The following is an 11303-nucleotide window of genomic DNA, read 5'->3' on the forward strand; positions in this document are numbered from 1 at the left end:
CTCCTTTTGATTTTTTTTTCTACTAGTCGGGAGAAGTTTCCAAGGAAACCGGTTTCTTTTGTGGCCGGGGTTTTGTCAGGGTCTCATTGGTCTGCTGGGAACAGAGAGCACAAAGGCTCGAGAGCTGGCTTTAAATGGGGGTGGGAGGTTGTCGGCTTGTGAAGGTGGGAACCAGTTCAGCCTGAGAATCACTCCCAGTTTCACATGTGGCTCTCTGTAGGAACCTCAAGGTAAGAACTCGATAGCCTAAATTCATTTAGCGCGGAGCTATTAGAGATTTGAGTTTGGAAGTGCGAGGAGGCCCATGGAAAGAGGATGTGGAGTTATGGAGAAGTCAGACGTGGGGGGACTGTGCAGTGATTGATACTGAAGCTGCCGCTCAGAGGAATGCTGCCGTGAAGTGTTTCCCCTCAAATATTTCCGGAGTCTCGTTATTATGCAGGAGAGTCTCTTTAGGTGCCACAGATCGTCAGGGCACGAACGAAGAGTTTCCAAACCAGCGTGTTGTGGCTGGAAACGACCGTTTGTCACGTCTCTGTGGCTGTCGAGCGTAGAGGCGATTAATGCAGCGTTTATCACAGCACGTGCTGCACAGTGTGAAACAAAGGTTTCATTGATCTGACACACAATCAGGTGGTCAGAAAGTTTTTAGCAGGTATTTCCTGATTCTAACAAGTTTCTCCTTTGTGCACTTCATTTTTTTTTTTGCATGAGTAGATTCTTCTTCATTTCTTGTGCTTTCCATTCTCTTTCTCTAAAGCATGCTTTTTTTATTTCAGTTACTTACTGGATTTTTTTTTTGCACTCCCACTTGAAACTCAGCTCCTGGAAGCTTTTTTTTTCCTAGGATGGCAAAAAAGTCTCATTCATCCAATCAAAGCGTATAAATGTTCTTCACCCAAGAAGGTTGGGGTTGGGGGTGTGGTGTTGCCATCCTAGGGGGAAAAAATTGCTTCCTGGAAGGGCATGTGTATTGATTTTCTGCTCTGACAGTAAGCAGTTTGCTGCAGTGTAATAAGACTAATCTCCACACTTAGCCTTCCGCTCTTGACTTGAATCACTGTACAAATTCGCCTTTGTGAAGCCGAGCGTGATCAATTCTTAACTCTGCCGTACCATTTCTCATGTAATGCCACCTAACCTTCACAACCTAACCATGCAAATATCCATCTGTTGCAGGCTGCGCCCTTTGACCCCGACACTGACGGGGTGGCTCTAGGTCACCGGTCTAAGTTTCCCATCCCTAACATCCCCTCCACCCTGGACAAGCAGACTAACTGGTCTAAAGCCCTGCCGCTGCCCACCCCAGAGGAAAGAATGAAAAGCAGTTCCCAAGTCATCAACTCATGTGTCATTCCCATTAATGTGACTGGTAAATTTAAAGTTTTTATGTCTGAATCTATGGTGACAAGACTGAGCTGTGGTGTTTAAACCTCTTTGCCGTTCTGTCCCTTAGCGGCGCTAGCTCTCTTTAGCTCTTCTCTAGCTTTTCTTTAGAGAATAGTTTGACATTGTGGGAAATACGCTTATTTGCTTTCTTGCTTGCGGTGGGATGAGAAGGTTGACAGCATTTGCTGTCTGTCTGTTAAATATAAGGCTGAAGCCAGGAGATGATTATCTTAGCTTAGCATAAAAAAACAGCTATCCTGGCTCTGTCCAAAAGGTAAAAAAGAAGTCCACCAGCACCTCTTAAATTCTGTGATTAACATGTTGTATTGAGCTTGTTTAATTGGCACAAAAGCCAAAGCCTGAAAAGAACAATCTGTGGTTTTCAAGATGCCAGGAAAGAAATATTTATGGCACCTCACCTCCCATAAAACTCCAGCTTGACAGAGTCAGGCTAGCAGCCTCCCTCTGTTTCCAGGCTTTATGTTAAGCTAAGCTAACTATCACCTGCTTCATATTTAGTGCACGGACATGACAGTGGTATGGATCTAATCATCTAACTCTCGGCAAGAAAGCGAGTAGGTGTAAAAATGTTGAAGTACTCTTTTAGCATTTACTGTGGTTGTTTAAACCAGCAGTCAGATGAGACTGCTCTCACTGCTGAGTACAGGCTGTGCAATTGTTGTGTCGAGTTTGCAATCCCCACATAACAATAAAATGTGAAAAGTCTGTAATTAATTATAAAACCTTCTGATTATCAAAGGCATTTATGACGCCACGGTGAATCATTCTCAACGGGCAAGTCATGCTTTGTGCCCAGTTAACTTTCTTTCTCATGCTCCAACGCTTTGTGCATGTGATGGCGAGGCAAGACGCCGTGACAAGAATGCTAATAAGTTCTGTCCGAGTAGCTGAAAAGGCCTGCCCGATGTTATTTACTCTCGCTCGCATCGACTCAAAAGAAGAGCTATACGGCAACGCTGGCTGAGTCAGAGACAGTCGAGGGGAAAAATGCACATTGTAAGCAAAGTCCAGCGATTGCTGTGGTGCTGAAAGGCCTGACCTGCTATCACATGATAGTCATAACGTACGGCGAGGCAGGAAGACAAGCAGGAAACACAACAAAACTGAAGCAGAAAGTAGCATCTTTCCTTTGGTTTGGTTTCCCTTCTTTTTTTTTTGCATGTTTTAGGTAAAGCGCAGTACTAAATGACTGAATAATTTCTCCTGGCACCCAGTTTGTCTGACTGTGGTGCTCCATCAGAAAACTCTCCTCCACTCCTGACTGCTATTTTTATAGAATATCTAATTTAGTTCAGCCGAGTGTTACAGATATCTTTTTTTTTTTTTTTTTTTTTACAAGACAGCGTGAGAGTTAAAGAAGGAATGGCTGCAGTTGCCACTAAACAAAGATTCCTCAGATGTCCCGTCTCCGTTGCAGGGGTTGGCTTTGACAGAGATGCTAGTGTGCGCTGCTCGCTCGTTCACTCGCAGTCTGTGCTTCAGAGGAGGAGGAAGCTGAGGAGACGGAGGACGGTCGCCGGCGTTCCCAGGCAGCTGCAGCAAGATTTAGGTATGTGACTTAATGTCGGACTCTCCATGTCAGTCACAGACACGGGCGGTAGCTAAAATTCAATTCAAACTGCTGCTGATGAAGTAAAATAATCTTTGTCACGTGCAGAGATGTTTAACACATGGTGTCACTGTTCAGTGTTACTGGTCTAAATCACATGTTCGCTGCATCGTGTGTCATTTCGTGTTAAACTCACATCAGGATGCTGCAGAAAGAAAAGATTAAAGATTAGCTTTATGAAATGTTGACATAAATATGAAAGGAGGTGTACTTTCAGCGTTTCTTAGAGTTATTTTTGGGGCATTTCGTGCCTTTATTAGCCAGACGACAGCAGAGAGATGACAGGAAATGAGGGAGAGAGATGACATGCAACAAAAGTTCCCAGCTAGGATTAAACTATGGAGGTTGTGATTCATGGTCAACACCTTAAGCCACTATATGATTGTATGTATTATTGTGACAGAGACAGTGAAATAAATGTTTACTCTTTATAAACAGTATGAAGAGCAAAGACGTGTGCTCATCTCGGTTTTAAACCACAGTTGTTTCTGAGTTTGTCACGTATGGTATCACTTATGGTCCTTGTGTCCCCCTCTTCTTGCAGACTCTGATGACTCTCCCAGTTCCAGAGAGCGGACAGTGATCGTTCACGCCAGTCCTGACATCACTCCCTCCAGCGAGGAGCTGGCCAGCCATCTCAACACCAGGGACTCAGGTTGCCAGACAGAAGACTTTTTGATCTCAGGAGCGCCGTCTCGGAGGAGGATCAGAGCCCAGAGAAGTCAGGGAGTCTCCCTCTCCATTTCCCACTCTGCAGGCAACATCTCGTGCCTGCCGGACAGCGTCGACGCCATGTTCACCAGCTCTGTGGGCGCACGCCTGCGCTCCCGAAGTCTGCCCCGAGACGGGAACCGGATGATAGACAACGGGCGTAACGACAGCGACGATGAGGAGGAGCTTTCCCCCTTCGACGCTGAGGACTTCCTGCCTGGACCTGGGGAGCTGATTCTGAAGGATGAAGAAGAGAGCATGGATGAACAGGCCATGGCTGAACACCAGCTGGGCCTGAAGTACAAGCAGCTCTCAGAGAGTCCGGAGCGCAGCTGGATGGAGAGGACCAGATCCCAGCTGCCCAGGAAGGCCGACATGGGCAGCTGTGAGATCTCATCCAGTTCAGACACCTTCAGCAGCCCCGTCCACTCGGTCTCAGTCGCAGGGGTGCTGGGAGGACAGATGGACCACAAGGACGACCACCAGTCCTCAAGTGGGAACTGGAGCGGGAGCAGCTCCACCTGCCCCTCACAGACCTCAGAAACAATCCCCCCAGCTGCCTCTCCGCCGCTGACGGGCTCCTCGCACTGCGACTCTGAGCTCTCCCTGAACACTGCCACTCACCCCATCGATGACCAGACCAGCTTCATGCTGGACCACTACCAGGGCATGAGGACCCAGCGGGCAGGCTCCTTCTCCTCCACAGCCATGGACATATTAGAGGAAGTCGGGGTCAGCACTCCCATCGAGGGTGAGTGGGGTTACCCCCACCCGGACCCTCCGCGCTCGCAGGACTTCAGCCCCGAGCCGAGCAGAGAGGCCGAGAGCAGCCTGGGCTGCCCCAGCTACACCAGCATGGCCACCTGCGAGAGCAGCTACTCCGACAAACCGGCGTCGGAGAAGGCTGACTCCGTCTCACACTACTCCGTAGACACTGAAGGCTACTACACCTCCATGCACTTTGACTGTGGTCTGAAAGGTAGCAAAAGCTTCACTTACAACTATGCATCCCCCGGCTCTGATTGCACCCATTCTGATTTAAGTGGTCACATGACTCTGGGGAGACGCTGCCTCTCTTTAAGGAAACCAAAGGTGAAGCCGTCTCCGCCGAAGAGGAGTTCATCCTTGAGAAAAATATGCAGTGAGGGAAACATCCCTGACAAGAAAGAACCAAAGATTACTTGCGGGCAGCAGCTTTCTGCTAAGGAGAGGAAACTGCAGCTGGTTTTGTCCAGCTCCCCGGGTCATATAGAGAACTCCTCACTAGTCAGGGAGCCCCTTGTGGTCTGGGGGGTTGAGGGCTCAGCCGATCTACCTGACTTAGGCGTGTTCAGCTCCACAGATGCACATTCATTTAAGGATGAAGGGGTTGTACAGTCAGACTATGCAGATCTGTGGCTACTGAATGATTTAAAATCCAGCGATCCATACCGATCTTTGTCCAACTCCAGCACAGCGACAGGTACGACGGTCATTGAATGCATCAAGTCACAGGAAAGCTCCGAGTCTCAGACGTCCCAGTCTGGCTCCAGAGCCACCACCCCGTCACTTCCATCAGTGGAGGGAGACTTCAAGCTAACCTCTCCAGAGAAGCTAGCAGGCCTGGCCAGCCCATCCAGCGGCTACTCCAGTCAGTCAGAAACCCCCACCTCCTCATTCCCCTCCGCCTTCTTTCCTGGACCGCTGTCACCGTCCAGCGGCAAGAGGAAGCCCAAAGTCCCGGAGAGGAAGTCGTCTCTGTCCTCGCTGTCGCTGCAGTCGCTCTCCTGCAGGGAAGGAGCCACCTCGAAGAGAGACCTGGAGCTGCCAATCATCCCTCCCTCCCACCTCGATTTAAGTGCCCTTCACAGTGTCAGCAACAAGGCTTCAGCTTACAGGACCCAGATTCAGGTCCTGCATCAAAACAAGCAAAAAGCTGCAGTGTCTGCCAAACTGACAGCACCACCTAACTCAGAGTTGTTTAACGCCCACGCCATGTCCATCACACCCACAGCGCTGCACTCGGTACAGCTGCGATCCATCAGAAAGGATCATGAGGGAAGTCATGAGGACAAAACTTCCACACTCAAATGTCCCACTGTGAACTTAACTAGCACACTTTCCAGTAGTAAGTCCTTAGAGCTGAAGAGTCCCCCGTTATACAACTCACATCAACATCACATGTCCCCGCAGGGGCCCTGTGAATCAATGTTTACCTCAAACGAAGAGCTTGCAGATGGAGAAGCAGGATGTCAAAGTGAGACGAGGACCAAGTCGGACAGAGAGGCTCCTTCAGAGAGCATGACAGCATTCAGTCTGCAGGCGGAGGCGTCGTCAGACATCCCCGAGAGGGCCGCTGGTCACGAAGGAGAAGCGTGCGGAGAGACGGCGGAAATATCCGTCTGCAGCTCGCAGTCGCGGCCTTTACAACAGCAAAGAGCTGAGCCGTCTGAAGAAGAAGAAGAACTGTGTCCTCCTCCCTCTGCTCTGCACGGTTCACCCAAGAGATGCAGCAGTCTCGATAAAGTGCCTGCTACCGGCGGCCAATCAGAAGCGTTGCGAGAGAGTCCAGTCGGAAATGAAGGCAGCACAGATGTGGAACATGAGTCATCAGGTGTTTCAGCCCAAAGTGCCTCTCAGGATGTCAAAGAGGAGTCCACAGCAGAGACGGACGACTACTTCAGTAAAGGTCTGTCTGTCTTCATCGTCTCACATTCGAATCTGACATTTGTGGTCATGTCCAGCCTCCAGGCTGCAGATGTCCCCGGGTCTCAGGGCACAGTTTAGTTATACTGGCCGACTCGCTCTCGTTTCTTACTCAGTATCGAGGTTTATGTGCATGTTGTGTGAAATTTTGATTGTCACCTTGTCAATATAAAAAATAATCCATGCACACTAAAATGCAGGATCACAGATGTGCTACATTATGTAGATCAAACTGAGGTCTGTGTCCTAATAAACAAGGTGATGATTAACAGGATAGAAAAAACTGACCTTTAGTTTTTTGGGGGTTATTCATTGGACAGAAAATGAATCGATTAAATGACCCTGAAAAGTCACTTATTTTGCTATAACAGTAAATGTTCAAAAAGCATCTTTATTTGCAGTTTAACAGTAAAAGACAGCTAATCTGCTGAATAAGGACTGTGGCTGAGGATCAGCAAGCAAACAACCCACCAACCGTTGCATGAAGGTTTCAAACGCTAGCATGATCACAGCAGCGTGTTCACGTGTCCACTGTTTTCTGTCCCCAGACTCCACAGCCTGTGATAGTGCAGCGTCCCCTCTGAGCGATGAGTCCAGGCTGGAGGACGACAGCGTGTTCCTGTCGCCCACTAAAGCTCGGACCACCGAGGACCTGTTTGCTATGATCCACAGGTGAGCAGCTTGGCGTGCAGCGTGTTTGTGTTGGCTCTCCGTTTGCAGAGAGTCTTACCTGGGTCTCTTCATGTTCAGGTCCAAACGGAAAGTGTTGGGCAGGAAGGATTCCACTGAGCTGGGTGTGAGGAACCGCCTCACCGCTGCGTCGGGGAACACTCCACCCAGCAGCGCCGTCAGCTCCCCGGTGTCGCTGGTGTCCCCCTCCTCCGTTGTGACCCCACCGGGCTCGCAGAGAGCCACCGGACCCATCTACAGGAACGTGAAGAAGTCCAGCACCTCCAACGAGGAGTTCAAACTGCTGCTGCTCAAAAAGGGCAGCCGCTCGGACTCGAGTTACCGCATGTCGGCTACGGAGATCCTCAAGAGCCCCGTCGTTCCTAAATCTCCCGGAGAGACCCTGATGGAGTCCCCCAGGCAGCCCGAAGAGCCCGCCTCCCCCCTGCAGCAACAGCAGCAGCATCCATCAGGACCAGATCAGCTCTCCAGCCCCTACCCCAAAGCCAACGCCGAGGGCTTCTCCCCGAAATCCTTCCCCACATGTGCTGCTTCCAGGCAGGGCCGCTCCAGAATCCCGCCGCCCGCCAACAGCAGCCGCTACGGCATGCGCTGCAGACTGTACTCGGCGCCCATGCAGGCGATCTCTGAGGGCGAGACCGAGAACTCGGACGGAAGTCCTCACGACGACCGCTCGTCACAGGGCTCCACGTAGAGAGCAGAGTGTCAGAAGGTATGAAATTATTGTTAGTTTACAGTGAAAACACATGGACCAGAATGAGTCATAATATATATATATATATGAGATGTGGTGAGGGCAGGAGTGTCGGTATGTAGAACATTAGGGAGAAACCGTGTTGTTAATAATCATACATTTACTAATTGTGGCTGAGTTTCATAGCTGTTTCCTTTTGGTTAATCTGTGGATACTTTCAACAGTTTTATCTGTGTTTAGAAATGTTTTATACATACAGTACGTCTAAAAAATCTCCTCTCCATACGAACACGCAGCATCAGAAACAGTGAGCCAGAGTATTTACATCTGCATTCTGTAGAAGAATATGTGACAAATAGAAATGATGAGAAAGACTTGATTCCAGATCAGTCCTACAGGATAAAAACAGGCTTTTAAAAGACATGATTTGGTCAGTTTATGTTGCACAGAGTCATGTACGACGCCCAACTGGTTGCCTTCCTTCAGCCCTGCTACAGTATATCAGCGTTAAATCTGAACTGTGGTCAGATTTATCCTCAGAATTTAAAAAAAAACTCTCACATTTATCAGCATCTTGTACAAACAGAGAAATATATCGGATTAACTGTATTGTATTCTGTGAATACCTATGCAATGAGTTTTTAAATGTCTTCACGCCAGTTACACAGATTATTTTGACCCCCCCTCGACTGAAGATCAGGACTAACACTGTGTGAGAGCCAGCAGTGGACAAATGTGAAGCCTCAGTGCATCAAGTCGATTGATGCATTTGCACATTTTACTCAGTCCTTTTAAAAGCATACTGTCAATTATGAGATAGCTTCGTACGGCAGCATTTTAAAATTCTCACGCAATAAGACGAGAGACTGGAGGCGAGACAGGAAACGTCGAAGCCGAGCACTAACTCGACAATCTTAGGGGACGAGAGGGGAGCAGGTGTTAACGTGGGAGATGAAGAAGTGATCAAAACGTTGGAGGTCGTGAAATAGGAGAGCTGTAAAAGAATAAGGAGGTCATGTGTTTTTTTAAAAAGAAGCGTCATTTTCTGGTGTGCCGACTTGGTGTGTTTACGAATCGTTGAAAGAGGCAAGTGGAAAGTGTTCAGGAGGATTTATTACGCCTTATTTTACTCAACAAGAGACAGTACGTGACAAAGCAGCTCGGGCCTCCGCAGGTGGAGTGATTTTGTGAGATTTTGGGGTTTTGATGGAGGACGTGGGGTTAAATTTGGAGCCAGGTGATCATCCGTGATGAAAAGAACAAGTTCTGGATTAAGGGATGTGGCATTTGCTGCTATTTTGTACCAAACTCGTCTATTTTATTCTCCATCAAACGCCAACCCGCCACGGTTTCATGTTTTCTGTGTCGCAGCAAATGAAATCTATTTATTTTTATAACTGACACAGAAAACCTCTGCGCGCTCCCTGATTACACCTTTAATTGGACGGAAGTATGCAATGAATTGCTGGTGTTACTGACGGCATATTTTATTCAGATACTTATTTTGTGTATTAGAGGCAAATTTTAAATCAGACACTGGTCGCAGAGACAAAGCAGCTCATTAATGTCCTGAAAAGATGGCAGGAACAGCCATAAGCTACAGGTGAGGTTTGAGGAGTGACCCTGAGTCCCACATAGTCACAGTAATGTTAGAAGTACATGGTGTTTAATGCAGTGATGGTACTCAACCATTATGCAAAGATGACAGAGTCTATGTAGCCATATTCCCTATGGAAGACTGTTCTTCCCTATAGGTACACTGTAAATATCAACTTCATTTTGGCCTTAATGATGCTCCGTACTAATGCAATGACATATAACAGGGTAGACGATGGGTTATGTCTGTGAGCCGTCATTCCAACCATTTCATTTTTATTCTTTTTGTTTTTTTGCACTGATAAAGTGACGTTTGTGAAGTTCCAGCTGTCTCTTGCTGTACCTGGAGATATTTATAGACTTTTCCATGCAGCTGTTTGAATCATTCTCACTCTTGGAGTGGTGGAGTAGACGCTTTCTGCCAAAGGCTCGAACGTGCACACGGCATCAAACTGTTTTTCTCCTCTCGTTTACTTGACCGAGACGTTCTTGACAACATAAAACCGATACTAAAGATGAGTCGCAGCGTAACTTATGGTACTAGAAGCATTTCACTCCGGATCAGCCTCGACATACTGTAGGTGTCAGCTTTGTATTTTTTGTACAAACGTGTAAATACGATAACTTTTGGAATTGTCACAAAGGTTGTTGAATTGTTTCTTATGTAAAAATAAAAAATGTTTTCAAAGTTTACATTAATTTCAAACCTTTGTATATTTTTGAGCTGTGGAACACTTTGTCTTGTATTTATTTTTTAGTAAGCATTGTGGAGATCCCATAGTAAATCCTATCAGTGCGAGCACAACAGGCTGCTTAGCGAATGTGTATGAAAAGACAAATAAATGTGACTGCTTTGAAAATGGCTCTTTGGGTCGGTGGTGCTGTTGATTCTTCGTGCTTTACAGGTGTTTTTACTCGGCCACATAGCAAATATATGAGTACAACATGTCATGATATGTGCTGTAATGTAACTAAGTACATTTACTTACGTGCTGTACTTGTACTTTATTTCACTAGATTTATGTGCCAGCTTTATGTGACTTAATAAAATGTGATGCATTGTTATTGATTAAACTACCCAACAGTATATGAAATAGTTCAAATTACCTCCATTTTGACCAGCTACAACTAATGCTAGCTACACTCTAATGCTTAATAATATGTCAGATATTATAACACACATGACGTGTTTTTACCGTGTGCTGTTGCTCCTTTCGCTCAGGCAAAGTATCTGAATACTCAACCTGTCAAATGAAATGCAGTATTTATGTGGCTGCAGTGTCGGCTTTGTCCTCAACAGATGGCGCCAAATCTCACAACAAAACCAGATTGTAAAAGAATTTGACTTGTTTCACAGGATGGTAGAAGAAGAATTATTAAAGAGTCCGTGTGAAGTATAAAAAGCTCTATAACATTGTCTTATACATTCATATACAAGCCATTATTTTCTTCTGCACTCTAAACCAAACACATGGTTTACTTTTACAGTCGTGATTGTGGTCGTACTTTTTGTGTTTTGCTGTTTCTTAAACAGAAGTAAACACGTTTAGAGGTAAATAAAAAATGGCAGGTATTGACTGAAGATGAACACTTGAGGGCGCTCTTCAGCTGAATCCACAGGAGAATGTCTGCTGGGTAATTTAATGCAAATTGGGAGTAAATTTAAATGAGGCCTCCTTGTGTGCAGGCCAGAGAAATAACACAGCTGCGAATATTCTTTTTAAATCCGAACAGGTTGCTGCCGACAGCACAGACCGGAGGCTCAGCTGTAGTTACTGACATGTCAGTTCTGGCATGTGTTGTGTCACCGCCGTGGTCGCTCTGGCTAATGTCAAGCAGGCCTGCGACGGACAAAAAGTCCTTGTTCTCAGTCGGTGCATGTCAACTGAGCTGAGACTGTAAGTGAAG

The 11303-nt window shown here is 46.9% G+C and overlaps 1 protein-coding gene across 1 annotated transcript in view; it reads left to right on the forward strand.

The window, feature by feature from the left end:
* Window positions 1–10258, forward strand: part of nhsa (Nance-Horan syndrome a (congenital cataracts and dental anomalies)) — a 59593-nt gene extending 49335 nt beyond the window's left edge. Inside the window, exons 5-9 of the mRNA XM_041935720.1 lie at window positions 1180–1372; window positions 2828–2959; window positions 3564–6398; window positions 6964–7087; window positions 7166–10258. Of these exons, the coding sequence (XP_041791654.1) occupies window positions 1180–1372; window positions 2828–2959; window positions 3564–6398; window positions 6964–7087; window positions 7166–7799 (3918 nt within the window). The 3' untranslated portion in view covers window positions 7800–10258. The remainder of the gene's footprint in view (window positions 1–1179; window positions 1373–2827; window positions 2960–3563; window positions 6399–6963; window positions 7088–7165) is intronic.
* The last annotated feature ends 1045 nt before the right edge of the window (window positions 10259–11303 follow it).

This window comes from Chelmon rostratus, chromosome 4, assembly GCF_017976325.1.
Source record: "Chelmon rostratus isolate fCheRos1 chromosome 4, fCheRos1.pri, whole genome shotgun sequence".
Taxonomy (NCBI): domain Eukaryota; kingdom Metazoa; phylum Chordata; class Actinopteri; order Chaetodontiformes; family Chaetodontidae; genus Chelmon; species Chelmon rostratus.